The sequence below is a fragment of the Mesoplodon mirus genome, assembly GCF_964341445.2.
Source record: "Mesoplodon mirus genome assembly, chromosome: 2".
Taxonomy (NCBI): Eukaryota; Metazoa; Chordata; class Mammalia; order Artiodactyla; family Ziphiidae; genus Mesoplodon; species Mesoplodon mirus.
Genome location: NC_138977.1, coordinates 88587608 through 88614268, shown reverse-complemented (window position 1 = coordinate 88614268; position 26661 = coordinate 88587608). Strand labels below are relative to the sequence as shown.

Genomic DNA, 26661 nt, shown 5'->3' with positions numbered 1-26661 from the left:
ATGCTGTATATAAAATACTTAGCAAACATTCAGCCTAGAAAGTACTCAAGGATTTTTTTCATCTATTTCCTTAGCTTTAAATTGTTTTATTTTACTATAAAACAATAAGTGGAAGTGAAATTTAAGATGTATTTTTTATTAAGAGAGAACTTGGATAGATACTAAGGGTTTATTTAGGCTTTTACTGCAAAGTAAGCTTATCTCATCCTATCCTCTCTCTGAATTGTATATTTTTTCTTGCTGGAGACACCAGTGCTGTTGATATATCAGTTGAACATCAGCAGTATGGGGGCTTTGTCGTAAGCTCTTTATCTCTGTTGACAAATTTGATCCTCACAACCTCTCATTCACATCATCATTGCTACTTTACAGATTAGGAGGTTTTAAGACATTAAGTAATTTCCCCAAGGTCACACAGCCTTCTGGGTGGGACCGAGGCTCAAGGTAGATTTGGGCTTCTGTTTCTCAGTCTTGGAGTAGCTGGCTTTTACTTAACTCTGATAGTTTACAGTGTTTGAGCCTAGTCTTGGCAGCTATAGCCATCATTTTTACCCACACTTTCCTCAGAGCTCTTTGCAGCTCTGGCATAAAGGTACTCATCTATTCATCTTTCTCCAGCCTTTACAGCTTGTAAGCACAACTTCCTTTTTTTCTCTACTATGGTGAGGTCTCATGCTAGAAGAATTGAGTATGCCTAAGGATAATGGGACATTTGCCTTTTACAGGATCGAAGGGTAATTCCTGCTCTTTTACTTTCAACTACTGCACTATAGTCCAGAGTGGAGTCCAAGATAGGGATCAATCTGGTGGAGGGAACAGTATGGGATGGTTCCCTATGCCATGGTAAGTTCTAGGGAAGAGATTGTTAAAAACACTTGTAGCAATATTAGCCATCAACATTAGTGCCCTAGGGTCTCATATATACTGGCTTTTTTCATGTCTACTTCCATGTTGTTCAATAAGAAATCTTGTAGTGAAGACATTGTTCCATTTAATCTCATTCATTCAGTGAATAACTATTGGGTGTATACTCTTTGGTATCCAGTGGTTTCTAGTCACAAGACAAAGTGTCTACTTGGATGTGGAAGGATACTGAGAATAAACACATAAATAAACAAGATCTTAACAGGTAGTCCTATTGTTATAATGAAAACAAATTAGGATAATGTTATAGTGAGGCCCAGGAGCACTTTGAATGGGATGCTTATGGGAACTTTTGCTGTCCCCCGAGAAGGCTGGTTCTCTGAAGCAGGCCTTTGCTGTGGCTTCTTACCCGCGCAGGGCAATTGAGCTGCTATGATTAATCTAGTGGAGGGAAGGCATTTGCTTCCCTTTGATGTTCTTATTTGATGGCTGTGAATCTGTAGTTAATATGAAATGATGACAACTTAAATATTATAATAGGAACAATGAAGACAGGATGCAACAAGCAAAATGCTTGAGCATGAATATGAATTATTGGAAATCAAAAGACTGGCATCTGAATTGTATAATACATATTTGTGCTGCTTGAATATTTAATTCTGGTACATTTCTTAAGGAAGGAGTTCACTTTCAAAACTAACAGTCCTTTGTCCTGTCCTATTAAGAATATATTTATTGTGCTATTAGTCTCTCCTTAAAGAGGCACATCTGCTTCTTTGCTTCTTGCTGAGCCTTAGGACTATGGCTATGTATATCAATGCCAGACAATATTTATTTGTGTTTGTTTTTTGTCTCCCCTGACTAGACTGTAAGCTCCATAAGGGCAGGGACTTTGTTTTGCATCATGTCATTTGCTCTGCACCTAGAGCAGTGCCTGACACAGAGTAGGAGGTCAATAAGTATTTGTTGAATGAGTAGTAAAAAAGACCCCACCTGCCTCCATGGATCTCATGGGGCCCCACTGAGGGTGGTAGAAATTCAGGGGAGGGGCTTCCCTGGTGGCACAGTGGTTAAGAATCAGCTGCCAATGCAGGAGACATGGGTTCGAGCCCTGGTCCAGGAAGATCCCACATGCCGCGGAGCAACTAAGCCCGTGAGCCACAACTACTGAGCCTGCACTCTAGAGCCCGCGAACCGCAACTACTTGAGCCCATGTGCCACAACTACTGAGCCTGCGCTCTAGAGCCCGTGAACTACAACTAGTGAGCCCGTGTGCCACAACTACTGAAGCCTGCATGCCTAGAGCCCATGCTCTTCAATGAAGCCACGGCAATGAGAAGCCCGCGCACTGCAACAAAGAGTAGCCCCCGCTCAATGCAACTAGAGAAAGCCCACGCACAGCAGTGAAGACCCAACGCAGCCAAAATAAATAAATAAATACATTTAAAAATAAATAAGTAAAAATAAAATGAGCAGTACTGTGTCAAAATAACTTTAACAAAAAAAAAGAGAAAAATTCAGGGGAGACGGTGTCTTCAACTATAATGTTTGGATTATGGGCACAGCTGTTGATGGAAAGAGACTTGGATTTGGGTTAGGATGACTTGAGTTGAATTTCAGCTTTGACATTGTTAGCTGTGTGAATCTTTAACTTAAATTTTTTTTATTGAAGTATAGTTGATTTACAGTGTTGTGTTACTTTCAGATGTACAACAAAGTGATTCAGTTATATATGTGTGTGTGTATTTTATATATATATATTTTCAGATTCTTTTCCATTACAGATTATTACAAGATATTGAATATAGTTCCATGTGCCATACAGTAGGTCCTTATTGTTTATCTGTTTTATGTATAATAGTGTATATATGTTAATCCCAAATTCCTAATTTGTCCCTCCCCACCTTTTCCTCTTTGGTAACCATAAGTCTTTTTTTTCTGTGTCTGTGAGTCTATTTCTGTTCTGTAAATAAGTTCATTTGTATCAATTTTTTTTAGATTCCACATGTAAGTGATATCATATATTTATTTTCCTCTGTCTTGCTTACTTCACTTATCATGATAATCTCTAGGTCCATCCATGTTGCTGCAAATGGCATTATTTCATTCTTTTTTATGGCTGAGTAATTTTCCATTGTATATATACTACATCTTCTTTATCCATGCCTCTGTTGATGGATATTTAGGTTTAGCTGTGTGAATCTTGTGGGAAATTACTTAACCTTGTTTCCTCAGCTGTGAAACAGAGTAACTTGTGAGGAGGGCAAATGAGCCAAAGTATGTGAAAGGGCCAAGAACAATGCCGGGAGTGTTACAGTTTTTCAGTAAATATTGAGGACAAAAATATTCAGATAAAAGTGGGAGATATAACCATAAAAGGCTGGGATTTAAATTGTAGAGGTGGGAATAAAAGATATCATGTGGGAAAACAGCAACAAAATTTGACAGACTGGATGGCAGAAATGAAAAGGAAAACGTGTGAAAAGGGCCAACCCTGCCATGACTTTCTTCCCAAACCACTGAAAAGGGCTGTGTACAGAGAACTCTCCTTTACAACCCCATCAAATTCTCAGGATGTGGAAGTAAGACAAATGTAGAAGCCTTCACAAGGAAATCCTGTGAAGCAAATTCATGAGTTAAAATAAGTCAGTTTAGCTAAGTTAGGGCAAACCAACCATGCTCTGTTAAAATATTGCCTCCTGTTACAGTGGAATCTTTACCAGTAGTCCTTCAATTAAGTGTGAAATCATACATAGGAAGTCAGAAAGGTTACCAAGTTTTCCTATTAGGTTATTAGACAAAAGATAGCAAAGTACTTTAGAAAGTTGATATTTCATTATTTTTAATTTAAGAAGACTTTTCCTGTCTAATAACACTATTATCTGTTATAATCATTATGGTTTAGATACTATTTTGCTTTTATTTAAAAATGATTTTTATTTGATTTTAATGGATTTTTAAAAGAACCCATTGTTGAAATAAATTCTGTGTAAGTCAGAAGTTTCTTAAGTTAATTTTACATTAAAAAAAAAGCATATAAGAAACTGATTTCTAACTCCACATTACCTAATTCAAGAAGTAGACAACACAGAATTTATCATAATTTCCAAAGGAACATAAGGAAAGCTCTTAAAACAGACCCATCTTTCCTTCCTAATTACTGCATCTAGAAGTATTAGCAATGTGATATGAGTAGAGAAAGCCCCAGTTTGATCTAGAAACTACTGAGTCAGATTAAGAAAACAAAACAAAAAATCAATAACTCATCTTCTCAAATGCAAGCAGCATTTTATTTTTCATATTTAATTTTTTTTCTGAAATTGGGACCTATCTTGTAATCAGTGCATACTCTGAAAATTTGTTATTAAATCGTGCCTTATTAGTAGTGCTGTTTTAGAATTTAGGAGCTAATTAGAATAAATATTTCTGCTTCACCAGAAATCCATTGAATCAGGAAGCAGTTTTGCTCTTCAGATGTGTTTCTAACTTCTCCTCCCCAAGTTCCCCAATTTAAAGTAACTAATATTTAAAAGACACATTATGATGTCTATAGGAACGCTATGGTTAATTACATCTATTGTATTTTTTATACATTCTTATATAGCAACCCTGACTTCTAATTTCTATTAGACTCAGTAGTAAATTCTCAGGGAAGAAAAACAAACATTCCACCCTTTTTTTTACCCTATGAAAACCAAATTAGAGGGAGCAGCAACAATAAATGAGTCCATTTCCAAAAGTGCCCTTCCCTTTCTCCTCAGAGAAATGACTCTGCCTGGTTCCCAGCATGTAGCTGACTTATGAAAACTCATTTGCCCCTGGTGAGAATGTGCACAAATACAAAACTAGAGTTACATGTTTCAAAGACAACGGAACATTCTGGGAAAAAAGAATATTTGACACACAGATTGAGATAGTAGGAATGATAGGAAATTTACACAGTTACTTGAATATAAAAGGCCTGAGATCAAGAGTCTTAAAGAGTAATTCCCTTTTATATTTGTTGACTGTTAGCAAATTCTCAGCTAAGTTTGTTGAACCTTTCTGCCCAGATTCAAGTTTTTTGGTCATTCTGTGTTACATGCAATTATGATTCTGTCTTTGTAGTAATTTTTCTCTACCACTCGTTAAGTATCCTGTTTTTTTTTTAACATCTTTATTGGAGTATAATTGCTTTACAATGTTGTTAGTTTCTGCTGTATAACAAAGTGAATCATCTAAATGTATACATATGTCCCTATATCCCCTCCCTCTTGTGTCTCCCTCCCACGCTCCCTATCCCACCCCTCTAGGTGGACACAAAGCACCGACCTGATCTCCCTGCGCTATGTGGCTGCTTCCCACTAGCTATCTATTTTACATTTGGTAGTGTATATATGTCAATGCTTCCCTCTCAGTTTTTAACCCTTCTGCCAGTCCAGACCTTAGATATCTTTCAACCAGCAAATCAAGTTCTTCCTCTTCATTAAATCTTCTCTGATGGTTCACTCTACATTGAATTCTTGCTCTTTTGAATTCCTTTGGCATTTGTTCTGCTGTTGACAGCTGCGGTATAGTGGGAAGAATGTTGTCCTAAGAGGTGGAGGACACATGTATCAGTCCCGCTTCTATTACTGACTGAGTGTCCGTCTGCAAATCACTTTTTAAAATAATTAATTAATTTATTTATCTTTGGCTGCACAGGCTTTCTCTAGTGGCTGCGAGCGGGGGCTACTCTTCACTGTGGTGCGTGAGCTTATTGTGGTGGCTTCTCTTGTTGCAGAGCATGGGCTCTAGGCACACGGGCTTCAGTAGTTGCAGCACGTGGGCTCAATAGTTGTGGCTCTTGGGCTCTAGAGCACAGGCTCAGTAGTTGTGGTGCACGGGCTTAGTTGCTATGTGGCATGTGGGATCTTCCTGGACCAGGGATTGAACCTGTGTCCCCTGCATTGGCAGGTGGATTCTTAACCACTGCGCCACCAGGGAAGTCCCTGCAAATCACTTTTTGTCTGTCTCCCTGGCTAACTATTTGTCTACCCATCCCGTCTATCCATCCATCCATCATCTTTCCATCTACCTACATACCTGTGAGAGCCTTAGTTTCTTCATTTATAATGAGAGATTATAATCCTAATTAGAGTGGTTTGGAAAACTTTAGAAAACCATTTTATAAATATAAGACATTATTATTTTTGTCCATACCAATTATTTTGAGACATATTTTAAGGTTTCAGACTATTATTTTATCATTTTCTCTTTTCCCGAGGGAATTTGCTATTAGGAAATCTCTTTTGTGCAACTCACACTGCCATGAACATACTATAGCCAACCAAAATATTATTTTCCTCATTATCATGTATTTTTCAAATGCTCTCTCGGTGTTATGTTTTCTTTGCCTCGGTGGGGTAAATGAGTCTTTTGGTCATCTCACCAAATATGGTTTATAATCAAGTGTATAAACCCCAAAGCTGATGACCCCTAAAGAAAATAATGCAATGTAAAATGAATGATAATGTGATCAGAATACATGGTATATTATCTATTAATTTAAATACAGACTATGTGATATATCATTATATGCTTTTTAGCCTCTTCCTTTCATGAGCCATTAGGAATTAACTTCTTTAAGAACTGTTTTTAACATCATAACCCCCTTTGCATTAGCTTAAGGTGACTCCAAATGGAAATTTCTCAGAAAGCATAGGTTTGAAGATCTGGAATTTCCACGTAATAGCTGTACACTCCTGGGCAGATGTCTTAGGGTTTCTGATATTGAATTTCCTCATGTGTAATATAGATATGATATCACTTTACTGGGTTGTGAAAATGAGGTAATTCTGAACTAGGAGATCTGAGTACCTGTTTTGGTGCCTGGCACAAGCTTGATTTGTAATAAATGTTTTCTTGATACTGAATTCTTCATGAATGATTTCATATTTTTGATGGAGAAAAATTTACCCTTAGCTCCTCTAAGCAAGCTTTTCTGCTTATAGCACAATACATACAATTGTGTCATTTTGAAGTCCACTCTCTATACCTTCTTCCAGCCTCTAATGCTCCCCAAACTGAAATGCATTTTAACTTCCCTCCTAAAAGATTTGAGTGTCATACTTGTGAAACTTGCCCAAAACTCCCCACCTCGGCCCTCATGCAAAGCTGAATTCATGTTTATGTCTATCTGTGTTCTATATACAGATTTTAATCTGGATTTTTCTTCTTCTCTGATTCTTTTATTTCCCATTTTGTATTATGAGTTTGATGAGGTCCAAAAAAATGTCGTGCCCCTAAGTTTTTGGCCAACCATGCAAATTTATGGCATGAAGGAGAAGGAAAGGCCATGGTGGAGGTGGTAATGCTCAGGAGAGCCAGCTTGGAAGAAAATGAGGTCAGAGTCTCTGACCCTAAACATGGGCAGGATTGGAAATCCTTGAATAATCATGTATTTTTAAAAACAGGATCATGGTATACAAATTGTTTTGTGATTTGCAATTTTTATTTATTATAAGCCTCATTCGTGATTAATAGTCTTCTAAAGCATCTTTCATGTAGCTGAGCATTCTGTTGTTTGTTCCGTAATATTTTAAACTAGTTCCCTTTGTTGAATGTTTAGGTGATTGCTATCTTTTAAAAAGTATAAACTGTGCAAGAGATGAAGATCCCTGTAGATAAATCCATGTGCACAACCATGATTAATTCCTTATAAATTTTTAGAAATATTACAGTGTTAAAGGCTATGCATGTTTACAATATTTTTTTGATGCATATTGCCCTGCCCAGCTGTGATCCAGAATAGTGATTGCCCATTGGCTAGGTGTGAGAGTGTATTTTTCCACACATTTTCCCAGCACACAAATGCTATCCCTTTGTGAGTATTGGCAGCTTGATTTCATGACCACACACACACACACACACACACTTTTTTCTTGCTTTCTTTTTAAAAAATTTATTTGTATACAATTTTTAAAGGTTACACTCCATTTATAGTTACTATAAAATATTGGTTATATTCCCCATATTATACAATACAGATGTGGTGTATATATATATATATACACCACATCTTTATTCATTCATCTGTTGATGGACACTTAGGTTGCTTCCATATCTTGGCAATTATAAATAATGCTGCTATGTATGTATGTGCCTTACTGTATATCTATAATCATTCTGACTTACAGAATATATTTTATTGTATGAACACATTAGTCTGTCATATCAAATGAGTTTATAAACATATAATTCTGATGTGTCTTTTCCTAAACATAATTGTCTTGCCTTCTCAGGTGCCTGCATGAACATCACTCACAGCCAGTGTCAGATGCTGCCCTACCACACCACGCTGACACCTCTCCTCTCTATTGTCAAAAACATGGAAATGGAGAAGTTCCTCAAGTTCTTCATGTACCTCCATCGACTTGGTTGCTATCAACATATCATGCTTTTTGGCTGCAGCCTTGCCTTCCCCGAGTGCATCGGTGATGGTGATGACAGGTATTTTGGAACGAAAAGCATTCAGTGATAAGTGTCAGTAGTAGCCGAAGTGTCTGAGAAGAACAAAATCATCCCAAGCTACCCCCTTTTGTTTGGTTGTTGTTAAAGGGAAAAAAAAATCCCACACCAGTTGTAATCCTTTTGAAGTAGACATTTTTGGGAAATCTGGGATAATTTTATTTATGGGAAGAAATTATTCAGGTTATTAGATAGAGGCCATCAGCTAGGGTAGTCAGTAGCTGTTTTGGTGAGGGTCTGGTAGAAGACAGCACACTCCAAGGGCGATGGAAAAGAGTTTATTGAAGAGACGATTTATGGCGGTGTGGGCAAGGTTAAGAGAACAAGTAAGGATGAGAGGCACCAGGGTCTCATGATAATGCGATGCAGTTCCAATATTCAAGACTTGAAAGAGACAAAGAGCAGGCATATCTGGAAAAAGCTGTAGTTGTGGGCAGGGGTTCTCCCGACAAGCCAAGTTCTGTGACTCGAGACAGAGGGGCACAGCCACTGCCAGCCCTTCAGTACTGCAGGGAGAGAGAAGAAGGAATAGATGCCCTGACCTCACTCTCCTCCTGCCCTCTCTTCTGCCACGGCCTCCTACCGACTGAACTCACCCACGACAATTGGGCAAGGGTAAGCAATTGATGTGAGTGCAATAGATGAAATCCAAAATCTCATCCCAATATCATCAGTTCAGAGGTCCCAAATCTCATCTAAATCAGGTACGGGTGAGATGCTGGGTGATTCTTACGGCCCACACTGGAACCCAGAGCAGGGTGAAGAGGGTGAAGGGTAGATGCAGAGTGACAAACAGAGACTGTCCAGCACAATATCAAATAGGATTAGAAAGAATTTTCTTTTTTGGGAGGGTGAGGGAGAACATGTGAGTCGGTGTACTTGTGTATGTGTCTTGTAAGCTCATTTCTTTTTTTTTTAAATTGAGGTATAATGGACATGTAACATTATATTAGTCTCAGGTGTACAACCTAAAACAATAGGTCTAGTTAACATCCATCACCACGCAGTTACAAATTTTTTTTCTTGTGATGAGAACTTTTGAGATCTGCTCTCTTAACTTTCAAATATACAATATGGTATTATTAACCATAGTCACCATGCTGTACATTACATCTCCATGACTTATTTATTTTATAACTAGAAGTTTGTACCTTTGAACGCATTCCCACCTTTTTGAAATAATACAATTTCAATATTATATTATATTGAAATAATGTAACTTTGATATTATATTATATTGAAGTAATAATTTTCAGTGAGAGTAAATCAATAAAAGTATGTTATGGAATGTCTGAATTAATAAGTATACAGTTTTTTAAATTTCAAAGCACTGTTAAGTACATAATCATATATAACATCAATTATTTTCTGAATTAAAATGTTAGAAAGTTTTCAGAGTAGTAATGAGAAAATGAATTGCATTTTAAAGTGCAGATAGGTTCCATGTTAATTGTACTAATTTAATGTACAAAGAAAGTTTTGAATAGACAAACGTTTTTATTATTATTATTTTTAACCTCTTTATTGGAGTATAATTGCTTTACAATGGTGTGTTGGTTTCTGCTTTATAACAAAGTGAATCAGTTATACATATACGTATGTCCCCATATCTCTTCCCTCTTGCATCTCCCTCCCTCCCACCCTCCCTATCCCACCCCTCTAGGTGGTCACAAGGCATCAAGCTGATCTCCCTGTGCTATGCGGCTGCTTCCCATTAGCTATCTATTTTACATTTGGTAGTGTATATATGTCCATGCCACTCTCTCACTTTGTCCCAGCTTACCCTTCCCCCTCCCCGTGTCCTCAAGTCCATTCTCTAGTAGGTCTGCATCTTTATTCCCATCTTGCCCCTAGGTTCTTCATGACCACTTTTTTTTTTTTTTTTTTAGATTCCATATATATGTGTTAGCATACGGTATTTGTTTTTCTCTTTCTGACTTACTTCACTGTCATCTCACACTAGTCAGAATGGCCATCATCAAAAAATCTACAAACAATAAATGCTGTAGAGGGTGTGGAGAAAAGGGAACCCTCTTGCACTGTTGGTGGGAATGTAAATTGATACAACCACTATGGAGAACAGTATGGAGGTTCCTTAAAAAACTGAAAATAGAACTACCATACGACCCAGCAATCCCACTACTGGGCATATACCCTGAGAAAACCATAATTCAAAAAGGGTCATGTACCACAATGTTTATTGCAGCTCTATTTACAATAGCCAGGACATAGAAGCAACTTAAGTGTCCATCGCCAGATTAATGGATAAAGAAGATGTGGCACATATATACAATGGAATATTACTCAGCCATAAAAAGGAACGAAACTGAGTTATTTACAGTGAGGTGGATGGACCTAGAGAAGGTTTTTATTATTTTAACTGGAAACAACCTACATTGCCGTAAAATAAAAACTGAGTAGAAAAGAAACAATAGATTCTGAATTGTATAAGTAAGTATAGAAGCACTATTACCAGACACCACATTCAGGAAAATGTTTCCCCTGAAAGAATCATTTGCAGAGGGTACTTTCAGGGTAAAGAGAGAAACTCTGTTAGATCTTTCCCAAGAGTCAACCTATGGCATGGTAGTAGAGAGGCCCTTTATGTTCCTAGAACAGTGGCATTATAACGTGGTGATTGTCTTAAATTTCTAGGGCGGCCATAACAAATTACTACAAGCTGGGTGGCTTAAACAGAAATTTATTCTCTCACAGTTCTAGAAGCTAGAAGTCCAAAGTCTGGTGGGGACTGTGCCAGGGGTCCCGGGGAGAGGCTCACTTCCTTTCTTTGCCAGTTTCCTTCCAGTGGTTTCAATCACTCTTGACTTGTGGCCACATCACTCCAGTCTCTGCCTCTGTCTTCACGTGGCCTTCTTGTCTGTGTGTGTCTGCTCTCGTGAGGACACTTGTCACTGGATTTAGGGCCCATCCAGATAACCCAAGATGATCTCATCATCACAAGGTCTTTAACTTAATTACAGCCACAAAGACCATTTTTCCAAATAAGGTCACATTCACAGGTTCCCGAGGTTAGGACATGGACGTGTCTTTTGGGGGTCGCCATTCAATACACAGGCTCTGGAGCTGCGTGTCTCAGTCCACTCATCTGTAAAATGGAGATAATCGTTGCGCTTTACAAAGTTCACGTGAGGATTAAATGACAGTGCAGTGTTTTTATGAAGAGCTCAGTAAATGTCAGCAATAGCTATCAGTGGATTGGAAAGGAGGGGCAGTACTAATGACATTGAGAGCACAGAGTATTTCTAACATATGCTAAATATTGAAGGATTCTGGAAAAAATGTAGGATACTATATGGATTAAAAGAAAATTAGGTAGAATACTTAAGGCTGCTGGAGTTGGATTCCATTTCTCCCTAATTTCAAACAATTTCACTTACATCTCTTTGCTTTAATTTCTCTATGGACTCAGGAATATGTATATATACTTATATAAATTTATATACTTATATAAAAGAGTTTCTCTCTTTACCATGAAAGTTCTCTCTTTACCATGAAATTTATATATACTTATACAAATTTCATATAAGACAATGAAAGAGAGTGCATTCGGCCTCCAGGGGACTCTTAACTCATTTTGATCATCCTTTTTCTGATAATTCAGTCTCTACTCTCAGCTAAATCAGTGGTAAAATTCTAGTTAAGCTGCCCAGAGTCTTCAGGGTACTTTTAGGTAAAATTTGTTTTTCTCCTGACCTGGTTCATCCTGAGAAATGCTCTCATAGGAGAGTTTTCCATTTTCTGTTATAGTGGGTAATAATTTATAGTCAATTTTCAGGTATCCTTCAGGGACTTGTCCTACATTTTATTACATTCATTATTCTATTTAATTTTATGATTGTACTTTCAGACCAGTGCTTCCTGCTTTCATTTAGCATGTGCATGAGACCTGCAAGCTAAATTTAATAAGTAAAATAAGTTCAGAAATGTAAAATGTATTGTAGAAAATAATTCTTATATTTTTATATATCAAACATTTTTTCTTATATTTCACTATTTTGGATCATTTGTTCTACTCATTTTCTCTACTACTCTACTATTCAAATAATAGAGAATTGCTTATATTCCATCCTAGAGAAAATAGGTACTTAATAACATTTAGACTTTAATTTAAAAAGATATAGTGGGATGTATAAGTAGTATGGTTTTTAACCTGTCCCTTTGAGACCTCAACTGTACTCAACTATATTATATAACAGTGAACTTTAACAGTTTAATTAAACAGTTTCATTAATTGTTTCATTTATTAAAAAATAAGTGTGTGTATCATGGACTATAATACAGGATAATTAAAGGATATCTTATAATACAGGATAATCCATAACTATATTGATTCAATGAAATATATCTCAAAATATAGAGATTTGACTGATAAACAATTTAGGTAGCCCTAAAAATATGTGGGTTAGAAGGAATAGCTTAAAAATATCAGCATGTAGGTAGAGAGAGATGAACAATTCCTAGGCCAGGAGAATAACAGATGTTTCTGGATGACTTTTTGATACACTTAAAATCTCTGTGTTTGGAAGAGGAAGAAAACATTGCAGCCACATGCTTTTGATATGTAACTATCACCCTTTCCCTCTGGGTTGAAATAATAGGTCTATGAATTTATCAAAGCTGAAGCAGGGTTAACTGGCCTGAGAGGTCCTGCCTTGGCTTTGCTTCTGGAAGACACCCAGGAGATCTTGTGATCATCACCCTACTCACATCTTTAAGACTTTGCAGAGAAACTTTGCTCGTGAAATACATCGTTAACATTTAAAAATGGATGTGTTTTCTATTGGTTTTTTTCCTCTGGAGTGTTGATTTGCCCCTAGGTGCTTAGCAGATATTCTTAACATCTGTAGACATGAAATAAAAAATTCTTATCTAGTGCTTGCTTTGGCAGCATGTATACTAAATTGGAACAATACAGTGAAGATTAGCATGGTCCCAACGCAAGGATGACATGCAGATTTGTGAAGTGTTCCACATTTTTTGGTTTTTGACTAAGATAACTCATATTAAAGCATTTAGCACAATACCTGGATCATCAAGTCCTGATCAAAGTTTAGCTAATGCATCTATTTTGGGGTCAATATTTCTCATGCCGGACCTAATTGAACTTGTCCAAAAAAAGATGAGATATGTCAGGTTCTGCTATCCACATTTTAGTCAAGAAAATAGATAAATTATCTGAAAAAATTCTTTATCTAGCTAAATGACTAGAGATTAAAGATTGTATCTCAAACCTGGGATCTACCAGACAGTTTTCTTTCATGTACTCAATCCCTATAGGATTGTGGAAGAGGTTGAGTGAGGTTCTTCAAATGAACTTCTTCAAAAGCACTATACTTTTCTGCAAATAAATATGTTCACTGGAGACTAGAGAAATTACTCTGGTAAATGCAGAGAATGCACTTGAAAGTTTGGGGGGGGCAGATGAAACCTGATTCAAACCACAGCTCTGCCAATTGCCAATTATAAGACCTTGGGCACTTCAGTTGGCCTTCCTCACCTTCAGTTTCCTCATCTGTTTCATGAAAGTGATAATACCCACTTCATAGGGTTTGTTTGTGTGTATTAAGCAGAATGATTTATACAGTGCTCATATATGCTCTGCACTCTCTAGCACACAGTAACTTCTCCATAAGTACTATTGTTATAAACAATAAGTAAATTATTATTAAATATAAATAGTACTATTATTGATATGGTAGTCAAAGATGGTGTGTGAGTTTCTGGGAGGGTATAAACTTTATCACCTCTTTCAGAGATGCAAGGTTTGCGTATTTTTCTCATTCTTTTCACCTTCTAATCCATTTTCCACTTAGCTGTCAACATTATGATTTAAAAACACAGTTAGCACTGCTGTACATTATTACATGAAAGTTGTTAAAGAGAGTAGATCCTAAGAATTCTCATCACAAGGAAAAATATTTTTTTCTATTTCTTTAATTTTGTATCTGTATGAGATGATGGATATTTGCTAAACCTATTGTGGTCATCATTAGCTGTACATCCTAAACTTACACAGTGCTGTATGTCAGTTGTGTCTAAATAAAACTGAAAGGGAAAAAAAATAAAAGCACAAGTTAGATGATGTCATTCCCCTGCCTCTACCCATTCAAGGGCTTTCTCTTAGACTTAGATTATAAGCTGAACTTTTTGCCATGGCTTTTGAAGCCTTCCTTGCTTCTCTGGTGTCATCAACCCTGCCACAGCTACACTGACCTTTCTCAAAAATGCCCACCTTTCCCCAGCTTCCTTTTCACATGCTGCTCCCTTTGCCAGGATGGATCTATCCCCTTGATCTATGCCCTCTGTTCAAAAGACATCTGTGTGGAGAAATCTTCTCTGATCACCCTCGGTAGTTCTGTTATCTTTCACTGCAGCAAGGTTGTGTCCCTTTTTGCTTGTCTGTATGTTGTCTGTCTTACTTTATAAGCACCACAATGGCAGAGAACTTACTGACTTTGCACACTGTTGTATACCCATTGTTCAGAGCAGTGCCCAGCACATAGTAGGTGCTCAATAAATATTTGTTGGAATAAATGGATCAATAAATAAACTCTTCCATTAGGGAGCTCCCCTAAATGTCTAGGTAAATGGGAGTTCAAAATCCATTGATTATGGTTGTGCATTGCTTTGTATAATTGATATGTTCCTGAAAACTCATGCATAAATCAAATTCTATACGTGTGTTAAATAATTACAATTTTAAATTGAGTTGGATGGTATTCCCAGAGATGATTTAACTTCCTTCTGAGTGAGCATCAGTTGGCAGAACAACCAGCTAAAGTACATTAACTTGTTCTTGTTTATCTCTGTCAAAATCCTGTATCTAATAGATGAGGAAACACTAGGTTGTTCTTGAGGATTGGCTTGGTGGTTCAGTGCTTTCTTTTTAATACTGACTCATATGCATCAGTTAAGAAGACTTTAGGTCTACTCTAGTTGAAAATCTTAGATGTAAGGTTCATGTACAGAGCAGAAACAAAACAGTGATAAACGTGTTTAAAGAAAAATGACCACGATAGTGGTTCATGTGAAGAATAGTTGGGGGACCTGGAGATGTGAGGCCCTGAGGGTGCACAATGGCTACCCTCCAATCTCCTGGGCCACGACTGGAAGAGGGAGCACACTTTTTCTCTATGCTTCCACAGGGCAAAGGTGGAACCAGGAACTGAAAGTCATAGAAAAGTAAATTCTAACTTAACTAAAATGAGAACTTTATGGATACTAAAGTTGTATATATATGGAAATGTTGTCTCAGGAAATGGTGAGCTGTTATCACTAGAGATATTTAAACTGACTGGTGAGAACTTAATGGAGAAACTGTGAAAAGGAGTACAGCATCTTATGGTCAATTAGTTTCCCATAGATGAAGGGGCAGGTTCACTCATGGCCCATGGCCCTGATTAAAGGAGGTCTAAAAATTTTTGAAAAAAGAAGAAAATTAAATCTACCATAACTTTCCTCAGGGACACTTTTATATTTGCTTTGGGAATAATAGAGAATCCAGCTGGGGGCCTTGGGTAGGGTTGTGTTGACACTCCCATGGATCCAGTAGCAGCAAGTAGTCACCTAACTGCCTTCAGAAACGATGGGCCCAGTTATCTGCAGGACTTCTGTTTTGCCCAGTGGGGCTTGCAAATTGGGACCCTGCCAGCCAAAGCCCTCTTTTTCTCTGTTGCAACTGTCAGGTTCTCACCTAAATAAATGTTAAACAAATATTTACAGTGTGTCATCTTGGGGAAATGTCAGATTATCTTCTGGGAACACCTGTGTGCCTTGGGTGGCTTGGTCTTGCTCAGAGTTGAAAAGTTCATGGTAGAAAATAGAATTTTTGACTCTAGGTATTAAGATCAGCTTGCTTTTCAGCCTGAATTCTGTGTTTTGCTCCTAAAATCAAGATTGGGATTCTGCTATGTTGCTATCTTCTATTCACCTTGTGTTCACCTTTTAAGCTTTTGGTTTTGCTAAAATCCTGTTAGGTAAATAAAAGTTCTAGGCATACTTTTGTTTCAGCCACTAGAGAAGAAGAAAAAAAATGTTGACAGAAACAAGAGGTATTTAAAATTCCTTTTTCTGGAGGCACAATTTGTTCATTTCTTATCAAGGTCCTAGGCTTCCTTTTTAGAAGAAGCAAAGTTCCCTAGAAAAATAACCCCATACTCTAGTTACCATTATTTAAAGTTAGAGTAAAATTTGCCTGTCATTTCAAATGTACAGATGATACGGTTTTCCTGTTCTAACTCCATCCTATTACTAAAGATGGCCAGGTTACTGAGATGGCCTCTAGGTGAACAATCAAAATGGCATCAAAGTTGATACAGAAATGGTTTTTTCAAAAATATTTGCTATACCAGAATTACAAAACCTCTTCCCCACTATCCAGTTTATTTTCAATATTTCTACTACTGCACACCTTTATATTACTATACCACTTTTGAGTTGAATTTTGCTGATAATCTTTTAGTAAAAAGTATCAAATTTTTCTGCTTATAAAATTTACTGTATTTTTTAACATCTTTATTGGAGTATAATTGCTTTACAGTGGTGTGTTAGTTTCTGCTTTATAACAAAGTGAATCAGCTATACATATATCCCCATATCTCCTTGCGTCTCCCTCCCACCCTCCCTATCCCACCCCTCTAGGTGGTCACAAAGCACCGAGCTGATCTCCCTGTGCTATGTGGCTGCTTCCCACTAGCTATCTATTTTACATTTGGTAGTGTGTGTATGTCCATGCTACTCTCTCACTACGTCCCAGCTTCCCCTTCCCCTTCCCCATGTCCTTAAGTCCATTCTCTACGTCTGCATCTTTATTCTTGTCTTGGCCCTAGGTTCTTCAGAACCTTTTTCTTTTTTTTTTTTTAGATTCCATATATATGTGTTACCATACGGTATTTGTTTTTCTCTTTCTGATTTACTTCACTCTGTATCACAGACTCTAGGTCCATCCACCTCACTACAAATAACTCAGTTTCGTTTCTTTTTATGGCTGAGTAATATTCCATTGTGTGTATGTGCCACATCTTCTTTATCCAGTCATCTGTCGATGGACACTTAGGTTGATTCCATGTCCTGGCTATTGTAATTGGAGCTGCAATGAACATTGTGGTACATGACTCTTTGAATTATGGTTTTCTCAGGGTATATGCCCAGTAGTGGGATTGCTGGGTCGTATGGTAGTTCTATTTTTAGTTTTTTAAGGAATCTCTATACTGTTCTCCATAGAGGCTGTATCAATTTACATTCCCACCAACAGTGCAAGAGGGTTCCCTTTTCTCCATACCCTCTCCAGCATTTATTGTTTGTAGATTTTTTGATGATGGCTATTCTGACTGGTGTGAGGTGATACCTCATTGTAGTTTTTTTGTTTGTTTGTTTGTTTGTTTGTTTTGCGGTACGCGGGCCTCTCACTGCTGTGGCCTCTCCCGTTGCGAAGCACAGGCTCCGGATGCGCAGGCACAGCGGCCATGGCTCACAGGCCCAGCCGCTCCGCGGCATGTGGGATCCTCCCGGACCGGGGCACGAACCCGTGTCCCCTGCATCGGCAGGCGGACTCCCAACCACTGCGCCACCAGGGAAGCCCCCTCATTGTAGTTTTGATTTGCATTTCTCTGATCATTAGTGATGTTGATCATCCTTTCATGGGTTTGTTGGCAATCTGTATATCTTCTTTGGAGAAATGTCTATTTAGGTCTTCTTCCCATTTTTGGATTGGGTTGTTTGTTGTTTTGATATTGAGCTGCATGAGCTGCTTGTAAATTTTGGAGATTAATCCTTTGTCAGTTGCTTCATTTGAAATATTTTCTCCCATTCTGTGGGTTGTCTTTTCGTCTTTTTATGGTTTCCTTTGCTGTGCAAAAGCTTTTAAGTTTCATAAGGTCCCACTTGTTTATTTTTGTTTTTATTTCCATTTTGCTAGGAGGTCAATCAAAAAGGATCTTTCTCTGATTTATGTCATGGAATATTCTGCCTATGTTTTCCTCTAAGAGTTTTATAGTGTCTGGCCTTACATTTAGGTCTTTAATCCATTTTGAGTTTATATTTGTGTATGGTGTTAGGAAGAGTTCTAATTTCATTCTTTTACATGTAGCTGTGCAGTTTTCCCAGCACCACTTATTGACGAGGCTGTCTTTTCTCCATTGTATATTATTGCCTCCTTTATCAAAAATATGGTGACCATAGGCGCTTGGGTTTATCCCTGGGCTTTCTATCCTGTTGCATTGATCTATATTTCTTTTTTTGTGCCAGTACCATACTGTCTTGATTACTGTAGCTTTGTAGTATAGTCTGAATTCAGGGAGCCTGATTCCTCCAGCTCCATTTTTCTTTCTCAAGATTGCTTTGATGATGGCCATTCTGACTGGTGTGAGATGATATCTCATTGTAGTTTTGATTTGCATTTCTGTAATGATTAATGATGTTGAGCATTCTTTCATGTGTTTGTTGGCAATCTGTATATCTTCTTTGGAGAAGTGTCCATTTAGGTTTCTGCCCATTTTTGGATTGGGTTGTTGTTGTTTTGATATTGAGCTGCATGAGCTGCTTGTAAATTTTGGAGATTAATCCTTTGTCAGTTGCTTCATTTGAAAATATTTTCTTCTATTCTGAGGGTTGTCTTTTGGTCTTGTTTATGGTTTCCTTTGCTGTGCAAAAGCTTTGAAGATTCATTAGGTCCCATTTGTTTATTTTTGTTTTTATTTCCATTTCTCTAGGAGGTGGGTCAAAAAGGATCTTGCTGTCATCAAAAAATCTAGAAACAATAAATGCTGGAGAGGGTGTGGAGAGAAGGGAACACTCTTGCACTGTTGGTCGGAATGTAAATTGATACAGCCACTATGAAGAACAGTATGGAGGTTTCTTAAAAAACTAAAAATAGAACTACCATACGACCCAGCAATCCCACTACTGGGCATATACCCTGAGAAAACCATAATTCAAAAAGAGTCATGTACCAGGCTTCCCTGGTGGTGCAGTGGTTGAGAGTCCGCCTGCCGATGCAGGGGACACGGGTTCGTGCCCCGGTCTGGGAAGATCCCACATGCCACGGAGCGGCTGGGCCTGTGAGCCATGGCCGCTGGGCCTGCATGTCCAGAGCCTGTGCTCCACAACGGGAGAGGCCACAACAGTGAGAGGCCCGTGTACTGCAAAAAAAAAAAAAAAAAAAAAAAAGAGTCATGTACCAAAATGTTAATTGCAGCTCTATTTACAATAGCCAAGACATGGAAGCAACCTAAGTGTCCATCAGCAGATGAATGGATAAAGATGTGGCACATATATGCAATGGAATATTACTCAGCTATAAAAGAAACAAAATTGAGTTATTTGTAGTGAGGTGGATGGACCTAGAGTCTGTCATACAGAGTGAAGTAAGTCAGAAAAAGAAAAACAAATACCGTATGCTAACACGTATATATGGAATCTACAAAAAAAAAAAAAGAAAGGTCATGAAGAACCTGGGGCAAGGCGGGAATAAAGACACAGACCTACTGCAGAATGGACTTCAGGATATGGGGAGGGGGAAGGGTAAGCTGGGACAAAGTGAGAGAGTGGCATGGACATAGATACACTACCAAACGTAAAATAGATAGCTAGTGGGAAGCAGCTGCATAGCACATGGAGGTCAGCTCGGTGGTTTGTGACCACCTAGCGGGGTGGGATAGGGAGGGTGAGAGGGAGGGAGATGCAAGAGGGTAGAGATATGGGAACATATGTATATGTATAACTAATTCACTTTATTATAAAGCAGAAACTAACACACCATTGTAAAGCAATTTTACTCCAATAAAGATGTTAAAAAAAAAAAGGATTGCTTTGGCTATTGGGGTCTTTTGTGTTTCCATACAAATTGTGAAATTTTTTTGTTCTAGTTCTGTGAAAAATTCCAGTGGTAGTTTGATAGGGATTGCAGTGAATCTGTAGATTGCTTTGGGTAGTAGTCATTTTCACAGTGTTGATTCTTTCAATCCGAAAACATGGTATATCTCTCCATCTGTTTGTATCGTATATAATTTCTTTCATTAGTGTCTTATAGTTTTCTGCATTCAGGTTTTTTGTCTCCTTAGGTAGGTTTATTCCTAGGTATTTTATTCTTTTTGTTGCAATGGTAAATGGGGGTGTTTCCTTAATTTCTCTTTCAGATTTTTCATCATTAGTGTATAGGAATGCAAGAGAGTTCTGTGCATTAATTTTGTATCCTGTACTTTACCAAATTCATTGATTAGCTCTAGTAGTTTTCTGGTAGCAGCTTTAGCATTCTCTATGTATAGTATCGTGTCATCTGCAAAGAGTGACAGCTTTACTTCTTTTTTTCTGGTTTAGATTCCTTTTATTTCTTTCTCTTCTCTGATTGCTGTGGCTAGAACTTCCAAAACTATGTTGAATAGTAGTGGTGAGAGTGGGCAACCTTGTCTTGTTCCTGATCTTAGTGGAAATGGTTTCAGTTTTCCACCATTGAGAATGACGTTGGCTGTGGGTTTGTCATATATGGCCTTTATTATGTTGAGGTAGGTTCCCTCTATGCCTACTTTCTGGAGGGTTTTTATCATAAATGGGTGTTGAATTTTTCAAAAGCTTTTTCTGCATCTATTGTGATGATCATACGTTTTTTCTCCTTCGTTTTGTTGATATGGTGTATCACATTGATTGATTTGTGTATATTGAAGAATCCTTGCCTTCCTGGGATAAACCCCACTTGATCATGGTGTATGATCCTTTTAATGTGCTGTTGGATTCTGTTTGCTAGTATTTTGTTGAGGATTTTTGCATGTGTTCATCATTGATATTGGCCTGTAGTTTTCAGAAAGCTTACTGTATTTTTAAAGACATTATTTTATAAGATAGCATGTGCCACTCTCCTATGGAAATGCAACCCTGAAATAATCTTAAAAGCCAACTGAAAAATATGACTTGATTTAAAACAATTTTTTGAAGAATTTGTAAATTATATAAAATCAGCATAAGCTTATTTTATTATTTTTTTCTAAATGAAGAATTATTACCTACTGCTAATTTATTTATTAAAGATTTTGTCTATGTCCCCAGAACTCTAATTGTGTCACATTTGAGAATAATGGAAACATTACAGAATTAATATTTTTTCATATCTATATTTTTTAAGAATTTATATAGATCAGTAGTCAAAGCAAAAAGAGACTTTGTTGCTAATACCAACTAAATATTCGGAAAGTCATCTGCCACTTACTTCCCTGATTTTATCTGCCAACTTGTAAACAGCAGTCTTTTGGGCTACACCTGTGCTGACTACCTGGCTGTTTAGGTGGTCAATTGTATCACAGTTCCCTTTTCAATCTCAGGCAACATGGGTGATCTAGTCTGCTTTTTGGCATTATACAGACATAAAATGATAAGTAAGATTTCATTTATGTGCCAGAATGGCTCAAAGTGTGGGTAATACACAGTCAGATAACTCACATTACTTTTATTTTACAAAGACGTAAAGCTGGAGAATCAGGCCACAGGAGCTCAAATTTCCTGAAAACACCTTGTCAAATCACTGACAGTGTCCCAAGCGCACATATTTCATCAAGCTCAGTGGAGTTGTTTGTTTACTTTTCTCCTCAATAATTCATGGGTATTAGGTGGATGTGACTAGAATTTATATTTAATGCTAGTAATTCAGTGCATTCAAAGATCCATATTTAAGGCATCATTTCATGATGTGCAAAAAATCAAAAGAGCTGCAAAAAATAATTGAACAATTGAAAATTTTTCTGTGATTGTTAATCCTCTATTCCATGAGCCCTGGTAAGTATGCCAAGTATTAATGAGAATCAGGATCTTGCTGGGTAGAAGGGTATGGAATTTTATATTCTCTTTCAGGGGCGGTTGTGTGGTTTTACATTATTCACACTCATCTTTTTTTTATTATTATTATTTTTTATTTTTTTTACATCTTTATTGGAGTATGATTGCTTTACAATGGTGTGTTAGTTTCTGCTTTATAACAAAGTGAATCAGTTATACATATACATATATCCCCATATCTCTTCCCTCTTGAGTCTCCCTCCCTCACACCCTCCCTATCCCACCCCTCTAGGTGGTCACAAGGCATCAAGCTGATCTCCCTGTGCTATGCGGCTGCTTCCCACTAGCTATTGTACGTTTGGTAGTCACATTCATCTTAATTCAAGCTGTGTTTATTTGTTGTTATTTCCTCAAGTTTCTCTATTTTAAGGGTGACATCTTACTATTGACATATAAGCGAGACACTTAATCTGTAGGGTTTTTATCCGTAGCAGTTTTACTGAGATTTTGCCTTTACGTGGGAATTATTTCAAGATTCAACAGTGTAGAATTTGCTGACCTGTTAGGGAGGGGATCATGTGAGCAGGGATGGAGCGAGCTATTGTACAAACCATTAAGTTGAGAATTAAGTAGTGACAGTTCTGCTCCCAACTTTGCTTCTGACAGCTTTGTTCCAAGCAGGCCACCAAATTATCCTCTGCATGTGATTCTTTTATTTCTCAAACAAATATTTATGGAGTGCCTACTGTATACACTAAGGATAGGACAGCAAACAAAATAGACAAGAATCCTTTACTTCATGAACCATATATTATTTTGGAAGGAGTTAGGCAATAAGCAAACAGATTAAAACTTTTTAAAATAATAATAATAGTGTATCAGACAGTGATAAGTACAATGGAAAAATTCCAAAAAGAATTGAAGAGCTTTGGGAGAGTATGGGTATGGTGGCAAGGGATGCAATTTTAAGCAAAATGTTGTTCAGGAAAATCTCACTGAGAAGGTTACATTTGATCCACGAACATATGGGAATCCAGGAAGTGAGAGAGACCCGGACATACTGACTGTCCTGTGATATCTGCTGAAAGTGAGAAAGAGGGCATGATGGAATCAGTCCTGCAAGCAGATACTGTTGGCAAGGATGTGAGTGTTGGGGGGTAGACATATGGTGAGGTGGAGAGTCTTGCTAGGCATGTGTACAGCTTGGGAGCTCCCTTTCAGCTTCTGACATCAGTTTATTCAACAAAGGTGTTAGGAAAGTTATCAATTTATTCCTTTAGCAAATATTTATTGGCACCTACAATGTACCAGGTGCATTGTCTGATGCTAGGGATGGTTCAATGAATAAAACACAGTTCTGCCTTCAAGGGACTCAGCATAATAGGGGACAAGACATGAAAACAATTACACTGCTGTCCAATGTGATCAGTTTAAAAGGTATGGGGGGAAACGCAGAGAAGGAGGGACTCTTTGCATTTGGCAATATTAGGAAGGCTGTTCCCAGTGAAGAAGTAACAGCTGAATTTGATTTTGGAGGATATATAGAAGTTTGCCATGTGGGCAAGGTGGAGAAAGCAGGCAGCCTAAATCTGTCGTATATTAGGGGAACTACAACCAGTTTAGTTTTATGAGAACATAAAATGGGGAGAGAATAAATGAATTTGAGGGACTTTAGGGAAGTAAAATTAACAGTACTTAGTAATTAATTGCATATGAATGGTGAGGTTGAGGGTGAAACAAAGGTTTTTAGGCTTGCGGACTTGGGTAGATGGTATTACCACCAAGAAGGAGGGCTGGTGGTAGTGGGAGATAGGGGGTTAATATTGACATAATGTCTTCATCTGGTCCAAGAAGTGCATGACCGTAATTTTCCTTCCAGTGGAGGTAAAAACAGCTTCCCTTCTAGAGGAGATGACGTGATTTATACTTTCATCCAGTGGTATGCTGGTAAACTGGCTCCCTGAAAAACAAAACAAATGATTTGTAGCATTTGCTGATTTCTGCGGTGTAAACACTCCTACCAGATTTCAAGCTAATAATAGTTGAACAGTCTCCTCCCACAGCACTGCGTTTTGTCCCCTGACAAATATTTGTTGAGCTCCCGTTGGTGTGAGGCATGCAGTCATGTGCTGGCTCTTTCTCCTTTACTTCTCCTTATCCACTTCCCACCCTCCTCCAGCCCACTCTTCCCCACAGGTTGGTTTCAACAGTGGCTACTTTCTAGCTTCCTGTGGGGCTCAGCCAATGGGAGCCACCAACAGGACATCAGAGTGTGGGAAGAGAGGCAGGTTGGGTCATGATCCCCTAGTTTCTTCTTTACCAGGTTACACAGTTTGGAGTTGCCTGAATCCCACTGTGGGAGGCTCTGGCTCCTATCAGGCAGCCTTCTGCATACAGCTCTTTCTGAGTCCCAAGAACTGCTCCTTCCCTTGTCCATTGAATCTGGGATGCTAACGGCAACCTGTCCCCACATGCTGCACTACCCCTGTTTATTTTTTCTAAACCTTGCCAGTACCTTCATAAGTGACCTTTTCATTAAATACTCTGCAGTAATCCTACTTCAGTGAGTCATTTCTTTCCTGCTGGAACCATGGCTATTACAAATGAAGATGACGAAAAACTCTGGTTTTGAAAGAGTTTCAGACCAGTGACTAAAAAATAACTTGACTTCTCCCATGATTTCTCTTCTGGTGTGAGACAATGACTCATATAAGTGTTTACTAGCACAGTTTTCTATCCCCATGTCTAATGAAGCTGGGAACCAAGGTAATCTCTTCCCTACTCCTTTCGTACCCCAACTAAGCCATACCTCTTGTGAGGTCTCTTGAGGCCACCAGAGAGTGCAGACATAGGAAGCTGATGCCGTTGGCCCATCACAGAGAAAACAAGTCATCTGTTGTTTTTTTGTGTTTGCCAGCAGTGGTGACGAATTCGTGCTCCTGTATGATTTGTGGATTTATGCTCCTGTGTTATCTGTGACGTCTGTTTGTGAGAAGAGGTCAGCTAGGTGAGACATTCTGGAGCACTGGGCTGGCGTCATAGCATCTGGCTGAGATCTTTTAAAGTTTCAATTTCCTTGCATGTAAAAGGAGGAAACAGTAGTACATTATCTTGCTAGACCCTTCCATTGTTAACATTCTCTTCACAACTAAGGTCTGCAGCTCTGGGTGTTCCCAGTGACTATGACTTTGTGAGCACTGTTCACTGAACAGCTTGGCCTAACAAAGACAAATTTATGACTTTCTTTAAAAAAAAAGATTATGTAAGTCTCATCAATAAATAATACATCTAACTCAGTAACATGCCTCTTACCAAGTGATATATCAAAGAAAAGTGTATTAGTTACCTATTGCTACGTAACAAATTTCCACAGATGTGGCAGCTTAAAACAGCACCCAACTATTATCTCAGTTTCTGTGGATCTGGAACCTGGGAGTGTCTTATCTGGGTCCTCTGTTTCAGGGTCTGTCATATGGGTGCATTCATGGTGCTGGCCAGGTCTCGGGTCTTATCTGAAGGCTTGCCTAGGGAAGGATCCACTTCCAGGCTCATGTGATTGTTGGAAGAATTTCAGTTCCTTAAGGGTGGAGGGCCTCAGTTCCTAGCTGGCTGTTGGCCAGAGGCCAGGCTCAAGTCCTTGCCATGTAGACCTACCCAACATTGGCATCTTGCTTCATGAGAACTGGTAAGGGAGAGCATCTGCTAGTGAGAGAGGAGTCACAGTCTTATGTACCCTAATGATGGAAGTGACATCCCATTACCTTCTGTTGGTTGTAAGCAAGTCACTAGGCCAGCTCACACTCAAGGGGAGGAGGTTACACAGGGCATGAATAGCAGGAGGTGGGGTCATTGGGGGCCATCTTAAAGCCTGCCTGTCACAAAAATTCTTCCCCCTCCCCACCCCATGGAAGAAGGGTTTTAAATCCTGAGCTTCTCTGATATACTTAAAGGTTAGTTTGTCAGAAATAAAAAGTGACAACTAAATGCAGTGTAGGATCCTAAATGGAGATCTTAGTGATGTTTGAATAGGGTCCTTATTTTAGTACCAGTGTTAATTTCCTGGTTCTGATAATTACACTGTAGTTATGTAAGATGTTTGCTTTAGGGGAGCCTGGATAAAGGCTATATGGAAACTTTCTGTATTGTTTTTATAACTTTTCTGTAAGTCTCTAAAAGTAGTTTAAAGTAAAAAGTTAGATAAATTTAGCTACAGGGATATATTGCACAACATGGGAAATATAGCAAATATTTTATAATAACTATAAATGGAGTATAACCTTTAAAATTGTGAATCACTATATTGTACACCTGTAACTTACATAAAATTATACATCAACTGTACTTCAATAAAAAAAGTTAGAAAAAAGTGATTTAGAAAACAAAAATCCATTAGCTATTATATAAGCCTACTGTGTGGCTGTAGCTTATTCAATAATTTTAACTTTATGTCTTTATCAGAACCGTTTTGCTGATAAAAATGTATACATTTGTGGGGGAGGGGAATGGGGAGATGTTGGTCAAAGGGTA

At 38.1% G+C, this 26661-nt stretch overlaps 1 protein-coding gene across 2 annotated transcripts in view; it reads left to right on the top strand.

Moving 5' to 3' along the window:
- Positions 1-26661, top strand: part of CORIN (corin, serine peptidase) — a 229245-nt gene that overhangs the window by 37224 nt on the left and 165360 nt on the right. For both annotated transcript variants that reach the window (XM_082638500.1, XM_082638499.1), the window contains one exon: positions 8127-8334. In XM_082638500.1, coding sequence (XP_082494626.1) covers positions 8127-8334 — 208 coding nt within the window. The remainder of the gene's footprint in view (positions 1-8126; positions 8335-26661) is intronic.